This window comes from Musca vetustissima, unplaced genomic scaffold, assembly GCF_032173495.1.
Source record: "Musca vetustissima isolate MV318-11 ecotype Yass unplaced genomic scaffold, APGP_CSIRO_Mvet_v1 utg8404, whole genome shotgun sequence".
Taxonomy (NCBI): domain Eukaryota; kingdom Metazoa; phylum Arthropoda; class Insecta; order Diptera; family Muscidae; genus Musca; species Musca vetustissima.
The window spans coordinates 9593-34076 of record NW_026878018.1 but is presented as its reverse complement, the minus strand read 5'-3'; the positions used below and the strand labels follow the sequence as shown (position 1 = coordinate 34076).

Below are 24484 nucleotides of genomic sequence, written 5' to 3'. Positions count from 1 at the left end.
TGGCAATAGAATAGGTAAGACTGATTTTGTGATGATCGGTCAATATTTAGCGGGTCAAAGGAGCAAGAAATGTCGGATATTTTTTGCAGTATACTACTGTATTTAATTGGCAAATTTGATTTTAGCTTGAAAATGGACAAGCGTCAAAATGGACAATCTAGCCATACTGGATACTACAGGTATTGTAAATAGGTAATGGTCCACGTTTTCATATAACGGTAATGGTTCACGCCTTTATATAACTTTATCCCCAATATTCGGTATGTTGACGATTTTGGGAACATTTTTCTATCGAATTTTTCAATTCTCATTGGTAGGAAATCTTTGGAATCTCAGTAAATAGAACATTTTCCTACCAAAACTAAATTGGATTTGCCTTTAATTTGATATTTTTTATTGTCATCAGGTTAAAGGTACACCTAGCTCAATTTTTCAACCTGAGGGTCTGTAGTTTGATATTTGGTTTTCTTCCGGCAACAATTTTCCATATGCATGTCCTTATCAGGGTATAAAAAGTTCTGCGAAATTCTACGATGTTTTTACCTCTTCACTTTCTTTAATTTCAAAGTGTAAATTGATTCCAAAACAATTTTTTTTTAAATTCTCAAATTCGTTTATTACACATAAGAATAAAGTTAATCGTAATAAATAACACATTTAATAATATAAACATCATATACGAATAAATTCATTTGATTCTGCTTTCACTTCATCTCTTCCCTCTTCTCTGTCTTTCGTTTGTAAGTACATTTACAATAAAAAAAAAATTAAGTCATTTGTTTAAAGTTACAACTTCTTCGTATTTCATAAATCACACAAAAACATTCATAGGCCAGCTGAATTCCTGGAAACGTCTTGAGGCGGGATGGGGTCGTCCTCATTTAATGCCACTCGAATAAGATATGCGAGACAAATAAGTAACCGGTGATAATTGAAATTTGACCCAACATCATGGGGAAGACAATTCTAGAAAAACAAAAATGAAAATAAAATAAATCAATCAAAAATTTCCATGAAACTGATCGGAAGTTTGCAATCAAGAGGAAATCAATAATAATTACTTCAAATATCTGGTAAATGAAATTTTATAGCCATGTTGCTCGGCAATGCCAGCGGACAATACATTGGCTGAGGCTCCATAGAGAGTGCCGTTGCCTGAAAAGAAATTAAAGAAATATTTAAGTAATCCGATGAGTGTAGTAGGTGGGACAGGCAAACAAGTGTTCCTTTCTAATATGTGGACATTTTCTAAGAATCCATCATTCTTTTGGTAAACAAAAGTATACACGTGGAGACTACACACTGGGGTAGGTGACTATTGATGTCCACTTGTAAAAATTGTTTCTCCGATTAACATTTAGGTCATATGCATTCAAAATAACAAATAACCCATCATCCCACGGTCAATTATGGTGTGGCATAAAACTATTAATATTATAAGTTTGTATAATTTACTTACCGCCCAAGCATGGACCAAAGGCCAATGCCCACACCAACGGTTCCAACGGCAACCCCAATGTTTCCTTAGCCACCAATGATACGACAACTTTAACCATCATTGCCGTTACCGGTATACTCTCCAGAATTGCCGATGCCAATGCCGACATCCATAAAATGATAAATATTGCCATGGCCAAACGATTCTTTTTGTCCACATACAAGATGACATGTTCGGTAACCTCACCAATCCATGCGAACAGACCCAAACGTTCGACACATTCCATCATTACAAACATGGCGGCAAAGAATAGTAACGTCGTCCATTCGATGCGATGCATTAAATGTTCCATATCCTCACGATTTAGAATAATCAGCAGAGCAATTACTCCCAATAGTGCCACCCATCCCAAGGGTAGAGTACGCCATTGTGGTACCGATTGTATGAAGAAACATATGATGACAAATACCAAGGCGCAGCATGCTTGAGCCAGCAACAGTTTATTTTTAATGGGATACTGAAATATAAGGGGAAATAATTTTAAATGAAATTACTGTAATTAAATTCAAGCAATCGATTTTTTCTAAAGGTCTGACATGATATGGTGTAATTGTATTAATATTTTCCTTTCAAGAAGGATGCCCTATTGGTGTCAATCCCGGAAACTTGAATCGAATACATGCCAAGACTTTGCGTGCATTGAGATGGGAGTTGGATTTCAACCTGTAGCCTCAGCCATAGAAAAGAAGAGGATTAGATAGTACTAGACCCTCACTAAGGGCAGTGAATTTTAAATTTCGATTTATCTGGTTAATCTCTATGTGCAGTTTTTGCGATGTTCGAATTCGTCATTTTGTCAAGTGTCTTTTTATCTCCTTTGATCCATATCGATTGAAACATTAGGGTTATTTCGAAACATGAACCTTCATTGAAAATTGTCTGCAAAGAAATTTTGTACCCACATAAAGCTCGGAATACCAAATTACAGCCACTTTGGTTGGAAATAGACCTGGGACCATGAGAGTAGCTAACATGTTACTGGACCTTTATATGGAGGCTATGTCAAAACATGGACATAACATGCGAAGTAGTTTTTTACCCAATAAAAATCCGGACGTAGGACACGTATTAAAACGTATACTTATAACAAGTAAAAACGTGTCAGTCAGTGTTGCCGACAGATATATACCCTCACCCTACGGTATGCGGAGGAGATATTCGGAGTTATACACAGGTCTTATTATTCGTTTTATATAAGGTATATGTTTAATAAAAGAAGGAGTGGACCAATGGGACCCATGTTCGAACTTGGTCAAGAATTGGTAAAGGTAAAAGGTTTTGCAAAGTTTGGTTCAAATCGGAATTCATTCGGTCAATGAACTTCGACGAATATTTTGAAGTTTCCTTTAATCTCTAAGAGCCGTATATGTTAAAAATGCATCAAAGTCCTTCTGTTCAGACAAAACTTTCAGAAGGTCATTCAAATAAAGTTGGCATCTGAAATGTGGCTCAGGCTTTCTATGTATGTGTAAAAACACCTTCAGTAAATTTACAGAAATAAGCATATAGGACATGGGGAAATAACGGTCCCTATAAAAATTGAATTTATGTCTTCAATATGAGTCAGGTTTTCTCCTTACAAAGTCGGTCTTAAATACGCCTTCAAGAATACTTCCCATGTAATCGTTAAAAGTCCTCTGTGTTAAGAAATTGTCCGGAAAATATTCTATACAATTTACACTCACCTTAATTTTCAAATCTTCTAATGTATGGACATAAGCTTCAGTTGTATCCAAACCATCTAATTTCCGTTTGAGTTGATGTTTCAAAATGCGAACTTTCTTCAGCAATGTTTCACGCACCACATCGGCATCCTTTGAAAATGAAGAAATCGATTTCGCCGCCTTATGCCAAACACGAATTTCACGACGTAAATCCTTAATTTCCTTCGGTTCATTCAGACGCAACGAATCAATGTTGCGGAATATCAAACGTAAATAAATGCAGCTTTGAAGGACGGTTAAGATGACACCGGGTATGGTGTGTTCAACGAATTTCATAAATGTTACACCCTAATAAATGAAAAAAATTATAAAAAGAAAAAATAATAATATGTTTTACCCCCATTCCCCTATGTTTGCAGCGATATCTTACATTTGATGCTATGAAATTATTAGAGCATATAATAATACTAATGGGATCACCAATGGGAGTCAATGAACCACCAATATTTGCATGCACAATAATACCCAATAGCACTGGCACTGGATCCAAACTCATTACTTCACACAGACGTATGGCGACGGGAGTCAATAGAATCACCGTGGTCATATTATCCAAAAAACTCGAAACAAAGCAAGTCATTAGACACAGACTGTAAATCATGGGCCATACTTTGCCTTGGGATATCTCAAATGCCACCACTGCAATATAATCGAATACACCTGTCTCTGTCAGGATACCAACTAAAATCATCATGCAGAAGAGTAGTGTAAGTAACTCCATATCCATATATTTAACAACTTCTTCCATATTGGGTCGGTCATTGAAACAGGCCAACACAGCAATGGATAAGGTGGAACAAACAATGGCCACAAAGGTACGTTCAAAGACCTATGGGAAATAAAAAGAAAAAAACAACAAACAGTAGCATAGAATTTAATTTTCCGTTCATTGTCCTTAACCATGAGCAAATTCATTTCTTTCTGACATTACTTACCTCCCACACCAGCAGCGAATAGAATAACAAAAGAATGGCGGCTGCCAGCAATGTTCCCGTCTTTACATTTATTATCAAAGGATTGTATGTCATTTTGATGGCTATATCCTTTTCAATATTGCTAGTCATCTGCAGGCGTACTTGGGTGTCGTCCTCTCCAATTTCGTCTAGCAAATCATCAGGTAATTTAAAGGTTAAATTACGTGAAACCACAGGAGCATAATCGAACAAGTCTTCGTTGACTAATGGTATAAACCATGGGTGTAATATGTCCTACAAATAAAACAAAGCAACAACAACAACATAAAATACAATAGTATAAAGAAAAGTATTGGGTTACAACAGGGAATTTATATTGTTTTATAGGAATACCAAAAACAAAAAATAATACAATGATAGGAAATCGAAGAAAAGTATGTATGAGAGTTATACGAATAAATCTAGACCGATTTGAATAAAACTTTATATCCTTGGAGCACAGCGCGTTGTTCAAAATTTCATCTCAATCGGACAACATTTACTTATTTAGTGCACAATATACATAATAGCTATATTTAAATCTGATTCTCTGTGAACAAAGCATCATTCTAGGCGCAATTGGATACATTGAAAGGTATTTGGTGCAAATTTTAGATACAAATGGGAAAAATGATATCTAAATCAATTTAAAACCAGTAAGGAAAGTAGTAAAGTCTGACTGGGCCGACTATATGACACCCTTCACCACTTTGGGTATATTGAACATATGTATGTATCCTTACAATTACATGTCACTGTTCCCTCGAAGAAACATGCTCATGTCTATCTGCAACCTATGATAAATTTAATTCATTCAGACAGATATAGAGTCGTCTGCATACCATGGCACAAATTTATGGAAAGCGATTTATAGCAAAATTGATACACGCTATTCGGTACGCCGTACTGTTAAAAATGTAATTTCAATCAAGCACCCGTTCGAAATACATATGCAAGCTATGGCTGCATCCAACAAAACGCAATAACGTCTCAATTGGATACGTTATGCAAAATTTCGTGTTAATCGGACAAACATTAGGTGTTTGGTGCACCATTTATGTAAAATCGGACGAATACACATTCTTATATTAGAACTATATCGAAATCTGAACCTATTTTCCAGAAACTTACCACACATCATTCTAGACTCAATTCATTACGCTAAATAGGGACTTTGGTATATATATATAGGATCTTTGGTGCACTAGTTACCTAAAATCGGACGAAAATATATACGGAAGGGCACTCTTAAATGGACTCGGGAAGTGTTTCTATGCATATTCCCAAAAATTACCATTGATCTATCTCGATTCCTTTTGCATGTTACACACATATGGCTCTGAAAAAATGTTGTCTCAATCGGACAATCTTTGGGAGTTTGGTGCCTCATTTACATAAAATTTGAAAAAAGTATATGGGAGCTATATCTGAATCACAACCGATTTCACTTTGAGCAAAATTTTGTCTCAATCGGACCCACCTTGACAGTTTGGTGAACCATTTACATAAAATCAGACGAAATATATGTCGGAGCTATATCTAAATTCTCCAATTTCGACAGGGTTCGTCCTTGGACGAAATAAGTGGCCTGTTTCAAATTTCATCCAATTGGGATCATAACTCCGACCTGTACCTTGCTCACAAAAATGCATGGACGGACGGACTCAGAGAGTGATTCTATGCATATTCTCAAAAGGAAACATGGGTCCATCTAAAGAAAAGTCCTTATTTTTGATGGCGGGCATGATAACTCCTCACTGGAACATCGGAATTATAAAATTCCAACGGTGTTAGAAAGAGTACATGTCTGGCTCTCGTATGAACTATGATTATTGACTTCGCTCTAAAATTAACAAAATGGGGAACCTTAAAAAAAATATTTTTTGAAAATCACCGATTTTTGACCAAAAACCAATTTTAAAAAATAAGGAAGATCTTCACCGATTGGCTTTATCCTAGTTCATACGATAGCTATACACTCACAGAGAAACGTGTAAAAATTTGGAATCGATAGGGTTATTAGTTTTTGAGTTATCATGCCCGCCAAGAGTTCTTGAGATTTTCACTTGAAATTTTTTAGGGACATTCTTGAATTAGTCTACATTTTAATTAAATCAAAAAAAATGTTGACCCCGAGAATGGGGGGTCCCCTTAACGTTTCACCATAGTCTTTTAGCCAATAGTCGGCACTTCTTTCCAATTGTCATCATGTCCCATTTTAAATAAACAAATATTATATATCTAATCGATTTTTTGTGGTTCACATTAATGAGAATCTGGGAACTGGTCAACTTTGGGAATTTGTTATCCATTTTATTAGCATGACTATAGGAAAACCTTACAATTTTTTGTTCGTAAGGACGGCATCGAGAAAAATATCATAATAACAAATATTTTTTAATAATTTTAAATTCTAAAGTGTGATCCAATATGTTCTTTACAATTACGAAAAATATTCGATTTTAATATAGTTCAGGTTTTCAGTTTTCAGGTGCAAAATGGTGTAAATTGAAAATTTTATGCCAAGAGGATTTGTAATCTCTTTAAAAACTATAAGTCAAACTACTTTATACGGCTATATAATTTTTATATATATTTTTTCTAAAATCTCAGTTTTTATTTTGTAGGTATGTTTGTTTTGGATAACAATTTTGAAAGATTCAAAATTAGTATAATGTCCTACATTTGTCTTACCTTAAAATCGCTTAAGTTCGTTTCACTATTGAAATACGATATTTGAGGTTGGATTGTTAAAATATTTTCCGTTTCATTTGAATTGTAAATGGATTCATTGAAATGTCCTGCAATTGTGAGTTTAAAATCACCGGTGGGTTTGTTAAGTAGCAAAAAATCTGCAATAATAAAATTACACATATTTGTAAAACTCTACAATTTCAACAAAACCACTAAATTTCTTAAAACTTACTCTTCTCTCTATAAGCTGGCACTTCCAATGTCTTCTCCAGCAAATGTTTCTCCTCAAAAACCATAAACACGATGGCCGAAAATAACCAGAAAATCATTAGACCAACGCGTTTAATCATCTTAATGCGATAACGCCTTGCCATTATTCTTTCTTTTGCCTCAACTTTGTCCATACATTGTATTGTTGGATTTTTTTGATAATCATGATCGGAGTGGCCTTCATCATCGGTGCTGTTGGTAGGACAAAAACAAATAATATACCAATGGAAATAAATTTTGTTGGTTGCTATCAAACCTTTTTCGATCTGGATCGTGTGTCTTTTTCATGTGAATAAAATCGGAGCAGGCAAAACTGCGATCATCATCCGGACTGGATTCAATATCATTGGAGCCTTCATCGGTGGGAACAGAGCTGCCTAGAAATGAAAGGAAACAAAACACAAATATTTAATTATAAAATTAATAAATTGTCTTCTGGAGGGGTAATTTATTTGGGAAAATGAAGTACCAAATTAAAATCAGGTTGGAAAACTGGGCTAGAACTTCAACGTACCGAAAATTATGCAGTGCCTTTGCATGGGAACTACGTAAAAACATAAACCCATATTGACAAAATTTCAGGAATTTAATTAGTTATTCTTTCCAAATTACCGACAGCTAAAACCTTTAAAGTACCGAGAATGGATCGCGAGCTTCTTTATATGGGGGGGCTATTTCTAAACATGGACTTATATCAAAAATTTCTGCAATCATGTTCGTGACCCTTGAAACGTCCTGTATTTTGTCGAATTTTCATTATTGCTTCGGGTTCCTGTAGTTTTACATAGGAGTTCTTTGAGGGTAAGAAATATTTTTCAGAACAATATCGATATATCAAAGCCATCGATCATATATTTCATTAATGTAGATAGAGGAACATGTTCCCTTTAAATCAATATTGATTATTATAACCCGATACACTTTTATAGGCCATCAATTTGTTACACTAGCGTAGAATATAACTACAGAATAATAAAATCCGATTTTTTCGAGATTAACTTCAATAAAAACCCTGACCAAAAGTGACAAGTCTAGATAATCTAACAAAATTTATGACCTTTAGTGTAATTTCCAGCTCATAAATAATTGAATTATTTCCTCGGCGGTTGGTGGTGTCTCCCCCCTTGTTTCTTTTTTAACATAGCAAAAATCCGCCATGCACCATCAATAATATATGGGAAAATATTTTTCTGTTAAACTATTCCCGTTACATTGTTATTGTTTCACTGTTTTGTTTTTGTAATTTACATTTTCATGACTTTTTCATAGAAAATCGTTCAACACAAAAAACGGCCATAAATTAAATCTGTTTTTTTTTAGAGAAAAAACATCAACATTCATTAAATGCAATCTTTCAATTAATAGAAACAGCTGAGGATTTGGAGGTATTGAATTTTGTATTACAGCTAAATAAAAACAGACTTCATTTAAAATGCGAATTTTAACAATCGACAACTGTCGGTAACAATTTACAACCGCCACATCACCGATTATCTTAAAGTGATTTTAGTGAAACATCTACCGCAATTATCTATTTATGGCACCAAACAATGGAACGATGTTCGATGCATTCTTAAAAATACGATCTTATTAATTTGGCGAGAGAATACGTCACCATATACAACAATTACGATGTAATTCTTGTGTGTTCGATAGTTCGATAGTAGAGATATATTCTATCAAAATCGAAAATGGCTTGCAACTAGCAAAGATATCAGTCTAAAATTCAAAGTCGATATGAGCATGTCTGCCTGCGTCTGGTATTATACTGTTTTGTATTTTCTCGGTGTCAATTTTTTATTTAATTCGAATCTACTCTGATTCTAAAATGTTCCTACAAAATTTCAAGAGTTCTCAAGAACTCTTGAAGATATAGCCGATTTATTGTGTCAGCATGAAGTGACGGCAAGAGTGATTCTCAAACTTTAAACGCATTTTTCTCGAAGCAGTGTTTTACGAATGGCGGGCACGATAACTCATAAACTAATAATCCAATCGGTTCCAAATTTTGACACGTTTCTCTGGGAGTGTATAGCTCTCGTATGAACTAGGATAAAGCCAATTGGTGAAGATCTTCCTTATTTTTTAAATTAGTTTGTGGTCAAAAATAGGCGATTTTTCCAAAAAAAAATTTCAAAGTTCCGTCATTTTGTTAATTGTTGTGCAATAATCCTAGTTCATACGAGAGCCAGACATGTACTCTTTCTTACACCGTTGACATTTTCGGATTCCGATGTTCCATTGAGGAGTTATTATGCCCGCCATCAAAAATAAGGACTTTTCTTTGATCATAAAAAACAACAACAAAAAATTTTTGTAAATTATTTTTCTTCCTTTTTAAATCTTCAAATATATATGTGCAAATTTACAAACCTTAACAAGCATTGGTATTCATTTACCAGCCCATTTAAAATCATAAAAATAAAAAATCGAGAATGGGGGTTCCCCTAATCTCTTTCTGATTCTAACTCCAACTTTAAAAAGTCTGTGACCTGTATCAGTTGTGTACAAAGTGAAGATGGGTTAGATGATTGGATTTGATTGGGCACTTGAAGAGATGTAAGGTGTCATGTGGTACATTACCACATGCCGGGCAGATTTTGTTCACGATGCCATCAATACGTGCCCAATACAACTTGAGGCGGCTACACCATACAGATCTCAGTTGTGCCAATACCAAGGCGGGTTATCTCCGAGGATTGTATTCACTCTATATTCTTGAATTATTTCCTAACCGCCCTGTTGATATAGAGGCTCCATGAAGATCCTTCCTAGTATGCCTAGGTGGTATGCCTACATTCAAAGGTAGCCGCATCTCCGTTGTCCATATGTTAAACAGTGTGGCCGCTGACTTAGTGGTGGATATTTCCACATTCCTGGCCCGGAAAAAAAATTAAATGCCATCAATTTTGGTCCTGATGTCATAACCGTACAATCATTCACATACGTTATCATGCGGTGGGCGTGAAATTTCAGGAAGGTTCCGTCCTTGGGGAACTCCCTGTTTAACAGTCCTATTACACGGCCTGTTCTAGTTGAGTCCTTTCGTTATATGTGTGGAAATGACGGACAAAGTTGTTGTTGTGCTGTGCTGCTTCCGAAATCCATGTTTATGATTACCTACTGTGTAACATTCACGAATGCTAAGTAGTAGCAATGCCTCAAGTGTCTTATCGGCCTGTTTGGTTCACCGTTGACAGGCATCTCTAGCGGGACCGCCCTGCCATTTCCCAGGCATCGGTAACTATTAGTGTTGCTAACGATAAGCTTAGAACTTTAGTCAGGTACTCTACTACTGACTCATCAAGCTGTTTCAACAGCACCATGGAGATTCCATCTGTACCAAGTGCCTTGGATGATTTTGCGCTTCTGATGACACTTGCAACATTCTTCAACGTAAAGGCCTTTAATCGTACTTCCTTCCTGGGTTCGAGAGCGACCCCACAACATACCCCTGTAATGATGTCACAAAACATCAGATTTTCTAGCCACTTTTTCCGCTTGTGCTCGCCGACTAACCTGTTCACTTCCATCGTAGGGAGGTGATCTGAAACCTTATCCTGGTGGTTATGTCCTCAAAACGTACCCCTCTAGACGGAATGCCATAATTCACGATGTATATTGAAATACCCTAGCACCAGACGGTTATTTTCTACATTTTTCTAGTAATCGACAGCATAACCATTATTTTTTATACCCTCCACCATAGTATGGAGGGTATATTAATTTTGTCATTCCGTTTGTAACTCATCGAAATATTAATTTCCGACCCTATAAAGTATATATATTCTTGATCAGGGTAAAATTCTAAGATGATCTAGCCATGTCCGTCCGTCTGTTGTAATCACGCTATTTTCCGAAGGAATTGAGATAGGATGCTGACATTCTGCATAGGTTTGTCTTTTGTCTGCAGGCAGGTTAAGTTCGAAGATGGGATATATCGGTCCACGTTTAGGCATAGCTCCCATATAAGGGTACTCCCCAATTTTCGGTATTTTGGGGTTCTTGAGCGCGTTTTCAGCCGAATTCGCTAAAATTTGGTACATTGGATTCTTATTGGTACTAAAAGTATCCACAAAAAATTATGAATATAGGTCAATTTTTTCGGGTAGCCCCCAGCGCGTTTTTCAACCGAATTCGCTGTAATTTGGTATCTTATAGGCGTATATGGTAATAAATCTCCCTACCAAAAATTAATAATATTCGCCCTCTTTTTGGCGTAGTTCCCATATTACCCCATTTTTTATATTAAAATAGTTATCTGATTTGTTTCGCGTTTTGGGTTTGGTTCTAAGACTCTTTGGTAATCATTTCACCTGCGGAGGATATCGAGATAAAAAAAACTAGAACGTTAGGTTCGATAATGAACTATTATGAACTATAGCTCGGATTTAGACCTAGGTCTAGGAGTGGGCCGATATTCACCATCTTCGAACTTGAACTAAGTTTAGAAGAAATAATAAGATAGGCAAAGTTTGGATGAAAACAACATTTTCTGAAACGGATTTGGTCCAATAAAACATGGGGTCTAGAACAAATATTTCGATGAAGCACGTTTTCACTGTATCAAAGAGTGTACACCCTCGTTAGCCATACGGCTGAGGGTATAAATATTCGCCCAGGCCGAACTTAACTTTAGCTTTTTGACTTGTTATTATTTAATAATACGTTCTATTTTATCCTTGAATATATCGTGAACATTTGGGAAAAAATTACATTTGTTAGTTTGTGAATCTCTTTTGATTTTTCTATCTAAAATACTCCAAAGATTTTTTATAGGGTAACAATCTGATAATTGTGATATTATAAAACCCTGAATTTTAACTTCCGGAACCAATCTTTACCATGTTTCGATGTATGATGGACGTTCTTATCAAGCTGAAACACGATATATTTTCTTCAGCGAAGAGAATCATAGCATTTTCAACACATTTGTATTAACAATAGATTTATTACTTCATAAATTTCGTAAATAGATTGAAATCCATAAAATGAAACATGTAAACCAGCTACATGTCCACGCTTTTACTGCTTGACAATTTGTTAATCAGCCCGAAATGATGTTTTTCGGGGCCTTCCTCCGTGATGAACTGTCACTACTGATATAATTGCATAAAACTGACTTATAACTCGAGAAATCTCTGATTTATTTATGGAATATTTTTCCGAAATAATACTCTGTGATAAATTATTTTGACAATCAGTGGTAAATAGTTGTTTTATTGGTGTACAACATTTTAGTTATATATATATATATATATATATTAGAAGTAAGTCAAAATTGAAATCAGACACATCTTATTGTAATAAAATCCTTTTAAAAATATCTGTAAGAACCAAAATAGGTGCAAACCCAAAACATAATAATTATAACGGTAAAAATAACTAAAATTTCCTACCTCATATGGGTGTATAGTAGAGTTGCTTTAGTTTTGTCCATATAGTTTTGGCCGTATAACATAAGACTTCTTGATCATACATACTGCCGAAATATTCAATCCGACATTTTGGGTCCATTTCCTTTAATTTTCTAAATATGTATGAATATTTAAGGTTCTTGTTCAGCGGAAACTCTTTCATATAATAAAACTAAAAACTATTTATTGGTTGATTGTTATTACACAATAATCTTAATTACAGTGTATTACTAGGAACATATACCCTGTACATTAATCAAATCAAACATTTGATTAATGTACTCTCATTGCATATTAACATTAACACACTAAAGAAAAAAATGGCGTTCATAAAAGACAAATATTCATTTCTGTCCATTAAAATTTGTCTCCATTTTTCCTATACGTCCCAAAACACCAATATTAGAAAAATATTATGCACACATTAACATTTATAACCTTTCTCTTAAGTGTGTCTGCCCCGCCCTGTGTTACTTTTCCAGGAAGCCAATATGACTAGACAAAAGGATGACTGATAGTGACAGTCTCTTGTAATTACACTTTTTTGTGATGAGAGAAAAAACCGAACACCTTGAAAATCAATATTTGACCCAATGTCTGGCAAAGCCATTAACACCTAATTCTGCAATGTATGAAGGTTAACGGTATATGTCATTTTGATAGTTTAGTTGACATTTATTAACACAATCGTACATGTACACTCACACACTGGCGGAGGCTAAGACCTTCACTATTTCTGGGTTGGCTAAGTAAATAATTGAAATGGCTTAAGGGTTTTTTAGATTAGTCCATGTTTACACACAGTATTGGTTATTTGTTATTATGACTTATCCGATGTTAGAAATAATATTGCACACACACAAATTTTAACCAGACTAGAAAAATGAGTATAAGCGGTATAAAATGGTCTTATGATGACTGTCACTACTAGTCATTTTTGTCTTGATATTGGCTTCTAAAAAGTGTGTTTTATAAATTTTAAGTGTGCAAATATTTTTCTAATATTGGTTATTTGGGACAAAAAATGAGAGTACTTTGATTAATGTGTTTATGTTAATATGCACTGTTTAGTTTGATTATTGTACAGGGTATATGTACCTAGTAATACACTGTTATTAAGGTTATTGTGTAATCACTATTAGCCAACAATATATTTATTGTTTAGTTTTATTATATGAATCTGTTTCAGTCGAACAAGAATCTTAAATAATCAGTGGCCGTACTGTGGGCCAAAAATGAAATGAAATGGATCCAAAATGTCGGATTGAATATTTCAAAATTACAGCCAATTTGGTTGAATGTAAGATTAATATCAAAAACTGTTGTATTACTAAATTTAATATTACATCATGTCATTTGTAAACGGTGACACACAGTGACATACAATTTTACACGTATTATGCAGATTTCATTAATGTACACTTGTGGCCAAAACTAAAGCAATTGATATTGCAAAGATAATAAATGAAGTAAAACGTTTTTAAATAAATAATACTGTATGTATAATTACTATGTTTTGGTTTTGCGCCTATTTTGGTTCTTACAGATATTTTTTAAAAGAATTTTATTACAATAAGATGTGTCTGTTTTCTATTTTGACTTACATCCAAAACTATATATATACATATATATATATATATAATCAAACTAAACATATAAATAACTAAAATATTGTACACCAATAAAACAGTATCATTTCGAAAAAATATTCCATAAATAAATTAGTGATTTCTCGACTTATTAGTCAGTTTTATGCAATTATGTCAGAAAAACATCATTTCGTACTGATTAACAAATTGTCAAATACCAATTTCAAAGCGTGGACGAGCTATGGTAGCTGGTCTACATGTTTCTTTTTATGCAGTTGAATATACACGAGCTTTGTGAAGTAATTGATCGCATTGTTAATACAAACGTGTTTAAAATGCTATGATTCTCTTCGCTGAAGAAAATATATAGGTGTTTCAGCTTGATAGGAACGTTTAACATACACCGAAACATTTCTGAAATATTTTTTTGCGATGACATACCCACCAGGATAAGGTTTCAGATCACCTCCCTACGATGGAAGTAAACAGGCGGGAAAAGTGGCTAGAACATCTGAAGTTTTTTAACATCATTACCGGAATCAGTAAATTTTGGGCAACGGTTGAGTCGCTCTCGAACCCAGGTAGGAAGTGTAACCAAAGGTCTTTACATTGGAGAATGTTGGAAGTCCCATCAGAAGCTATGTCGAAACAGCTTGGTGGGTCAGGAGTAGGATACCTAACTAAAGTCCTCAACTTACCGTTAGCCACCCGATACCTGGAAAATGACAGGATAGTCACGCTACAGATGCCCTTGCGAATCATACAGGTCGATCTCACTTTTGTCGCCAGTACCTAAGACACTTAAGGCATTGTTACTACCTAGAATTCGTGAATGCTACTCAGTTGCTGATCATCACCATCGATTCCGGAAGCATCACATCACAACAACAGCTTTGCCCGTCATTTCCACAATATCACGAAAGGACTCAACTAGAACAGACCGTGTAATAGGACAGGTTAACAGGAGGGGAAAATCACAGAGTGTTTATATACCATAGCTCGAAATTAAATTGAAGCTATATTTAAATTTGAACCGATTTAAAGCAAATTGGACCAAAGTCATTCTAGACTTTAAGGGAACCATCGGAATGTCGGAATCCGAAAATTCTCGTATAAACGAGAATTATTGACTTCGCTCAAAAATCAAAAAAAAAAATAAAGAAAAACTTGACGGATTGGATCATACGATAGCTATACATGTCCCAAAATTTGGAATCGATCGGATTATAAGTTTTTGAGAACGGATTATTATTATTATTTTTTTTTGTCCGCCATTCGCAAATACACTGCTGACACAATAAATCGGCTATATCTTCAAGAGTTGTTGAGATTTTCACTTTTATATATATTTCGATTTCGATATAATTCCGATTAACTCCAATTGCTGCATAGATATCAAACTTTAAACGCATTATTCTCGAAGCGTTGTTTTACGAATGGCGGGCACGATAACTTAAAGATTAATAACCCAAATTTCGACACGTTTCTCTGGGAGTATAGGTATGAACTAGGATAAAGCCAATCTGTGAAGTTCTTCCTTATATTTATACCCTTCACCACACTGTGGTACAGGGCATTATGTATTTGTGCATATGTTTGTAACAGGCAAAAATAATCGAGATAGACCCAGGCTTCCTTTTGAGAATATGCATAGAATCACTTTCTGAGTCGATTTATGCATGTCCGTCTGTCCGTCCGTCCGTCCATGAATTCTTGTTAACAAAGTACAGGTCGCATTCATGATCCGATTTGGATGAAATTTGGCACAGGCCACTTAATTGACCCAAGGACGAACCCTATTGAAATTGGGAAAAATCGGTTCAGATTTTGATATAGCTCCCATATATATTTTCGTCCGATTTAAGGTAAATGGTGTACCAAAGTACCTATATATCTTTCGATTTGCACGAAACTTGACACAGCGTAATGAATAGGGTATAGAACGATGTGTGTTATGTTTCCTGAAAATCGGTTCAGATTTAGATATAGCTCCCATATATCTTGGTCCGATTTAAGGTAAATGGTGTACCAAAGTCCCTATATATCTTTTGATTTGCCCGAAATTTGGCACAGCGTAATGAATTAGGTCTAGAATGATGTGTATTAAGTTTCCTGAAAATCCGTTCAGATTTAGATATAGCTCCCATATATATTTTCGTCCGATTTATGGTAAATGGTGTACCAAAGTCCCGATATATCTTTCGATTTGCACGAAATTTGGCATATCGTACTTAATTAAGTCTTGAATAGTGCACGTTAAGTTTCGTGAAAATCGGTTTGGATTTACATATAGCTCCTATATACATTTTCGTTCGATTTAATATAAATGGTGTACCAAAGCACAACGTACTAAAGTTTTGAAATGTGGAATGTTTTGAAATCGGATAGAGCTTCTATATATATTTTCTCCCGAGTTTGGGTAATTTTGTCCCATTGTAAGAAGGAACCCTATATCTGAACAAATGAAAAATTTAGTATAGGTTGCAGAAATAGACGATTTTCCAAAAAAAAAAAAAATCAAAGTTCCGCCATTTTGTTAATTGTAGTGCGAAGTCAATAATACTAGTTCATTCGACAGCCAGACATCTACTCTTTCTAACACCGTTGGAATTTTCGGATTCCGATGTTCCAGTAAGGAGTTATCATGCGCGCCATCAAAAATAAGGAATAAGGTATGGGTCTATCTTGTTTCCTTCTGCATGTAACATACATATATACAAAAGACACAATACCCTGTATCACAAACAAAATACTTTCAAATTGATTACTAAAACACTCCTGTTCCTGTTTGATTATATCTATTATTAAATGTTGTATTGCTATCGATAAAATCTTGAAAAATATTTAAAAAACGTAAAAAGTTCTATGTGAATTTAACATTATGCTAATTCATATTAAACTTTTCAATATACATTCAAGTTTGTATTTGGCGCCACTAGCATTGCCAGCAGCCCTAATTTAAATAACAACCCTCGTATCTACATCAAGCATATACATGTTTATTTACATATGAAACATAAACATTTCAAAAGAAGTTTAAACAAAACTTCACTTCCCCGTCTACATACTTTTAAGACATTTTTATAATATGTATGTGTTAGTGTAATGTTCACAGAACTTTATACTCAGAAAATGTTTAAATTTCAAATAACTTTTTTTTATGGTTAGAAGAACAATTATAAGGCTTGAACAAAAACAAATAAAAAATTAAGATGAATTTAAATGTTATGTAATGTAAATATTGTACAAACGCCTAATTCAATAAGAATGTATAGGTTTTCTGACTACACATTCTATATTGATCCTTACTTTGTCCGCATGTCCAAAATTCAACGGTTACACAAATTACTTATGCTTGAATTGAAACTAAATATGATATACAAATAATATAAATTAGAGACAGTGAAACACAAATCGGGAAGTTTTTATAGAAAACACTCAAAAAAGCTGTAAACGAACGAGGCCGATCATTTGATACCGTAAGTATTAACTCAATAGAAATCTAAATAACGTTTAAGTTATTATGCTGCAAGAAACTTCAGATTTTTTTGCTGAGAATTCGAATCAAGTTGTACCAAAAGATATTTCGAGTGCATTCTTAGAAGAAGATTTTAGATATGTTGAAATTAACAATATTTAAACTCAAAGAAACAAAATATCTGTTGCAGCGATTTGGAAATATAATATGTCAACAATATAAAACATGGGAACAAAAACACATATAAATTGATTTTCATCAATCTACCTATTGAACATTTAAATTAAAATGCTTTACGATTTAGTGGAAACTTTTTATTATCTCCACAACACAAAAACTATAACCTTTCAGACTAAATAACCTCGAATACGACCCTTCAATTGGGAACTAGAAGTGAACACTACATCCAATTATGTTTGAAAGTGACGTTGGCTTAAACACATGTAGCTTCATATACATATCGTATTGTATCTAAAAACATGGACTTATATTGAAAAAGCCCCTGGGATCTAAATATGCCAAAAAATGTGCCAATACTATTAAACGAGTTTTTTGACAAAAAAATACATTTAAACATTCGGTGTAAAACTATAAATAAGCTACAAATGATAGCTATGTTGATCCAGAATAACGTGTTAGAATTTGGAACCAATTGGTTTAATTGTTTTTGAGTTATCGTGCCTGCCAATCGTAAGACACCGAGAAAACGCTTGGGAGAAGCACTCTGTCGTCGCTTGATATTGACACACTTAATCGGCTATATCTTAAAGAGTTGTTGAGATTTTCACTTGAAAATTTTCACGTTGCAGGTTCATCTATATATTTTCATATATTTTTTTAACGTAGCTGAAGCAGAGGTTCGCCCATTTATAGCTCGGGAATTGTTAAAGTATATGTGAAAAACTGAATAGCTTTGGATTTATTAATCTGTCATTGCAATTTTTTTATGATATTGACCTCCAAATTTACGTGAATGCTGTGTCTATTTTACTGTAAACCAGTAAGGAAAGTTTAAAAGTCGGACGGGGCCGACTATATGATACCTTTCGCCACTTTGGGTACATACAAGATATATTAATATCTACAATATCCTGTAGATAGAATCTTTGGAGGACCATTGAGATGGAATCGGGCGAAATGAAATATGTTACCTAGATAAATATTTTATTGAAAAAAACGCCATATACATACCATTCTGAAATCAATGGAAAATTGCATGTCAAACGGGCAGACTTGGTTTTGCAGTTTTGTGCATCATTCACATAAAATCGGACGAAACTATACATGGAACCTATATCTAAATCTGAACCGATTTTAATACAACTTCGCAGACATCAATCTGAACCTAATTCAGTACTCTGTGTAGAATTTTGTCCCAATCGGACAATTATAGGGAATTTGACGCATCACTCGGGCGAAACTATATATGGGATCTAAACCGATTTCCTCCAATTTTATCCAAATCGGATCATAAATGCAACCTGTACTTTATTCACAAAAATCGACTCAGAAAGTGATTGTATGCATTACAAGCATGTTTCATGGGTCTATCACGATTCCTTTTGCCGGTTACAAACATATGCACAAAGACATAATACCTTGTACCACAGTGTGGTGAAGGGCATAAAAATAAATACGATGCCAATATTTCTTCAAACCAAAAAAAAACAAAAAACAAATAATATTCCTCAATATCTTTTTTTTGCTGTAATTTACAAAACGCTAGACCGATTTTTGTGATTATAATATTGTTTTATTTAGCGTGGTGTTTAGATCATTTTAAATTATTTTTAAGTGGATATATGCCTTAAATATAATTAAAATTATAATGTAATCCTCTAAATTTGTATTATTTTTTCATATCTTGCGAAAATGTTCATATTTTCGAGATTATTATAAAATCTCCACATTCCTATTTTACGCTTTTATATACCAAAAATCATTGATGTAGCACAAAAATAAAAAAAACATATTTTTGAAAATGGAATATTAACAATTTCCAATATTTTCCATATATAGGAATAACAAACATAATATCGTCTCCATTCTATTGCGATTGATATTGTAATTGTATTCGAATTACTCGTGCAGATAATATAGATCTTGTTCTAGCTTTATTATTCTTTTTGTAACACCTCGAAATATTTGTCGGACACCACATAATGTATATTGACAGTATTACAAATATTTTATTTTTAAAACTAAAACTTTAAATTTTTTTTATTCTACACTTTGAATCTGTTTGCCATTTAAATTTTGGTTGATGCAAAACGACCCACTACAATTTTGTGCATTTTGATAGTCCAAGCGCCACTTTCAGCCGAATATTCCAGGCCGAACTTAACTTATACAAACATGTGATTGGGATAAAAAAATTGTTCGTGTGTGCCTTCAGTTATATAACATCTTGCTTTTTTCAGATTATACTTTAAAGCCGACCTAAATTTTTGCAAAAAAAGAAAAGCCACCACAAAAGGGAATAGAGAAAATAATAATATTTTAATCACGTACTAAATATGAAAAGGGTAAGGTTACTTTGGACTTAGTTAAGCCATGATTTGGAATACATGACATAATAATATCACCATACAAATTGAATGGGGCGGTACTTCGCTATTCTGTTTTCTTGACACGTACGGTCCAAAATGAAGATGAATTCGCGCGCGTAGGACTATGACACACACAGAGGGCCGGCATCCTTACTAGAAATTCCCTGAAAGATTCCAACAACAATCCTTACACATGGTGTGTTACAATTTCCTATTTCTATTCACATTCATATGTATGGATCTATGTACATGAATATGTGCATACAAATTCGTGGGATAAAAAGTCAATGCGGCCACATGTTGAATGAATCCATACGTATGTTTTTTTTTTGTGTGCTGTGATGTAAATAGAGACAAATATACATACAAACATATATGTATGTATGAATAAATGTGTGTTTGAATATTTTGTATTGATATTCCACAATATTCATGGATGATGTTCTTTTTTCCTATCTATGTATCTCTCTCGCTTGTTTTTGTTTAGGCCATTCGTCACATGTGTTTTGATTTTGAAATTTATTTTGGCAAAAAATCACAGCAATATTGTTTCGAAGAGAAAAGGGGGGAAATGGTCGTCTATGACCATAGTGAGTATTGCTAGATGGTATATTTCCTTGTAGTAGAGAGTGAAGGGGTAATTAAAAAATTATTATTTGTGAATTGTTTATCAGTCTGAATTCAGTCTAACTGCAAAAATATGTTTCAATATAATGGTTAATAAATGTGAATGTCTGTATTATGAAGGCAATGGAATTTATAGTTTTATTGAGGGCTAACCACATTGACGTCAACTGAATAAGTTATGAAGAATGTGCATTAACATTTATCGATCATTTACTCGTATAATATAAAACAGCTGATTTTGCGATAGTCAATCTACAATTTTATGTACTAGAAATTGGAACTGTATATACCCCTACTAAAAGATGAAATATTAATTTAGCGATTTTGTAAACAAAAATGTACTCAGTTCAGTTTGACGTACGTGCATGTGTTGTGTTGTTTTCAGTGAATTATCAATTTACCCAAAAAAGGCTCCTAATTAGGTTGGGGAAAAATAAATCCATTATTTTCTCGGCAGATGGCTGTACTGATAGATTTCTCGTAAAGTATCGACCAACAATTGCAGATTTATTCTATTTGGCAGTAAAAAACACTTTGCTGTTAGTTAGTTAGTTACAAGATGTTAAAAATGTAAGTGAACAAAGAGAAAATTCGGTATATTTTTCAGTTTTTTCTTTGACAAAGGCGAAAGTGCAAGTCAAGCTGTTCCGATACTGTAACAGCCAATTATGTAAAATGATCGATGTTGACCGTCATGTTAGCAGTCGTAAAATCACCCAGGAGCGACAAATCGACCATACAACTGTTTAACTGTGTCGTGTTCGACCAGGACAACGCTAGGACACACACATCTACAGTGACTCGCCAGACGGGAGATTGGTTGGGAAGTTTTAATGCATCTGCCATACAGTCCGGGGTTGGCACCAAGCAATTATCATATTTTTCTAGCATTGCAAAATGTCTTAAGGGAACCCCACCCATTCTCGGTTTTAATTTTTCAAGATTTTCAATGGGCTGATAAATCAATACCAATGCTTGTTGAGGTTTGTAACTTTGAACATATATATTTGAAGATTTAAAAGAGAAGAAAAATAATTTACAAAAAATGTTTGTTATTGTTTTGTTTTTTTTTTTTTTTTTTTTTGTAATTAAAGAAAAGTCCTTATTTTTGATGGCGAGCATGATAACTCCTCACTGGAACATCGGAATCCGAAAATTCCAACGGTGTTAGAAAGAGTACATGTCTGGCTCTCGTATGAACTAGGATTATTGGCATTATGAAATTACCTTTAAAATGACAACAAATCATACAATAAAACGGTGCACATTTGGCCCAAATCGGACATTCCGAAGCATGTTAAATAAAGTCCTATAGTTCATATATAGAAATAATGGGTTTCTTTTTCTCCAACCTAATATTCTTATTATACCCTCAGTATAATATATTATCTTTATCAAGCGTAGATTAAGTCCGCAGTTGGGGCCCATTGGTCTTTTCCTTCTGGTACCTCCCTTACAAAGGGTCAATATTTTATAAACTTGTATTTCAAGATTTTAAATGGGCTAACATTGCACATATATATTTGAAGATTTAAAAAGGAAGAAAAATAATTTACAAAAAATTTTTGTGGTGGTTTTGTTGTTGTTTTTTGTGATCAAAAAAAGTCCTTATTTTTGATGGCGGGCATGATAACTCTTCACTGGAACATCGGAATCCGAAAATTCCAACTGTGTTAGAAAGAGTACATGTCTGGCTCTGGTATGAACTAGGATTATTGACTTCGCACAACAATTAACAAAATGGCGGAACTTTTTTTTGGAAAATCGCCTATTTTTGACCAATAACCAAGTTAAAAAATAAGGAAGATCTTCACCGATTGGCTTTATCCTAGTTCATACGATAGCAATGCACTCACAGAGAAACGTCCCAAAATTTGAAATCGATTGGGTTATTAGTTTTTGAGTTATTGTGCCCGCCATCTTGATTCGAGAAAAATGCGTTTAAAGTTTGAGAATCACTCTTGCCGTCACTTGATGCTGACACAATAAATCGACTATATCTTCAAGAGTTCTTGAGATTTTCACTTGAAATTTTGTAGGGACATTCTTGAATTAGTATAGATTCGAAAAAAATAAATAAAATTTTTTGACACCGAGAATGGGGGGTCCCCTTAAAAAACTATTTGATCAACATTAAATTCGAAACAGGAAATTGGGAGAATTTATATATGGGAGCTATATCTTATTCTGAACCGATTACTCAATCGGACTCGGAGTTTGTATCTCTGTTTACAGAAAATCATACGAAGTTGTGCAATTCCAACCGAATTGAATCTAAATGAATATATAGTATACAGCTCTCACGTGTATTGTTGGTCCGATTTTAAACCAATTCAAAAATATAAATCCCTTTATTAACATTTCCCTACCAGACATAATTCAGAATCTAACATCTCAAGTTCATTTCAAATCTATTCATATTTTTTGATATTGTTTCCATTCCATCTTATATATTATTTTACTTGCCATATGTTCAATCTGATAACTATATGGTCGTAATGAAGGGTATCCCATAGTCGGTTTTGTTTTATTAGGGTCTTTGCCTTACTGTTTTTTATTTACTTATATACAACTTAAACCTAAAATATTATCAACCATTTCAACATTTTATTAAAGTTCGCTTAAATGAATTCATCTTCATACACACCAACAACAAACACTGAAAACCCCACCCTTCAATGTGCATTTTCCGCTCCAATTAACAATGTTTTTGTTTTGTTCTGTGTTGTTGTTATTTTTTTCTTTCAACATCCTTCTAACTGAGCCACAAAAGTGTCATCGACATCACGAGCATCCTTCTGTGTGAGAGTTATCCCTCCACCACTCTCACAAGCACAAATCAAATATATCATTGCAAAAAAAAAACAAAAACATAACAACCATCTCATTATTCAGAGTTCCTCTTTAATAATATCCACAAATGGCTGAGGCTGTTGGCGGTGGTCACGTTTGAGGCCGTTTCCCCTATTAATGCCAACCACCACAAACATTATTGCGGCGTATCATGGCAGTTGATACTCACCTCGTAGCCGTTCGTTTTCCATTTGAAAGGAAACCATACTGGGATCATGTCGAATTTGCGGTGGCAGAGCACGCCATACCTGCAACGATTGTTCGGTCACTTGACCCGGTGGTACAACCAGATTTTGGCTAGAACGACGTCTTTGCATTTCAATGCCATTGGGGCTGGGACTGCTACGTTTAAATTTACGCAACTTTTCGTGTAAACCCATTTTGTTTTGATATTTACTTTTTTTCTCACTTTAAAAAACACTCTCTCACTTAATTTGAAAAACACATTATGTTTAATAATTAAAAAATATATATCTATAAAAATATGTTTTTACACTAAAAATATATAAACGTTTGTATAATCACTACAACAACAATCAATAGCCAGCGACCGTTTTCATTTTTCAAAACGTTTTCATCTGCGAACGTCTACAAAGCGACTGAAACATTAGGTGAGCTATTTTCATGGAATCTGTTTTCACATGGATATTCAACAGTGTTTTTGTTTTAACAATTCACCATAGGATTTCCACCACCCTTACAAACACACACATACAACAAAAGCACCCACACGTTACTCTGCTCACTGAACCTATCGGATAGAAGAAATTTTCTCAAATGCTATGCTAGTATTTTCTCTCCCTTTCTCTCTTCCGTTCTCAGTGTTATGCTA

At 34.1% G+C, this 24484-nt stretch overlaps 1 protein-coding gene across 1 annotated transcript; it reads right to left on the bottom strand.

Annotated features, from left to right (window-relative positions):
• Positions 1-880: 880 nt before the first annotated feature.
• Positions 881-24058, bottom strand: LOC133322806 (P protein). Its single transcript, XM_061531762.1, has 8 exons — positions 23822-24058; positions 6870-7027; positions 4158-4430; positions 3593-4051; positions 3184-3510; positions 1460-1955; positions 1062-1155; positions 881-966 (listed from the first exon to the last, which is right to left on the bottom strand). Exons 1-8 carry the CDS (start codon positions 24030-24032, stop codon positions 882-884), a joined length of 2103 nt encoding a protein of 700 aa, XP_061387746.1. The 5' UTR covers positions 24033-24058; the 3' UTR covers position 881.
• Between the last annotated feature and the right edge of the window lie 426 nt (positions 24059-24484).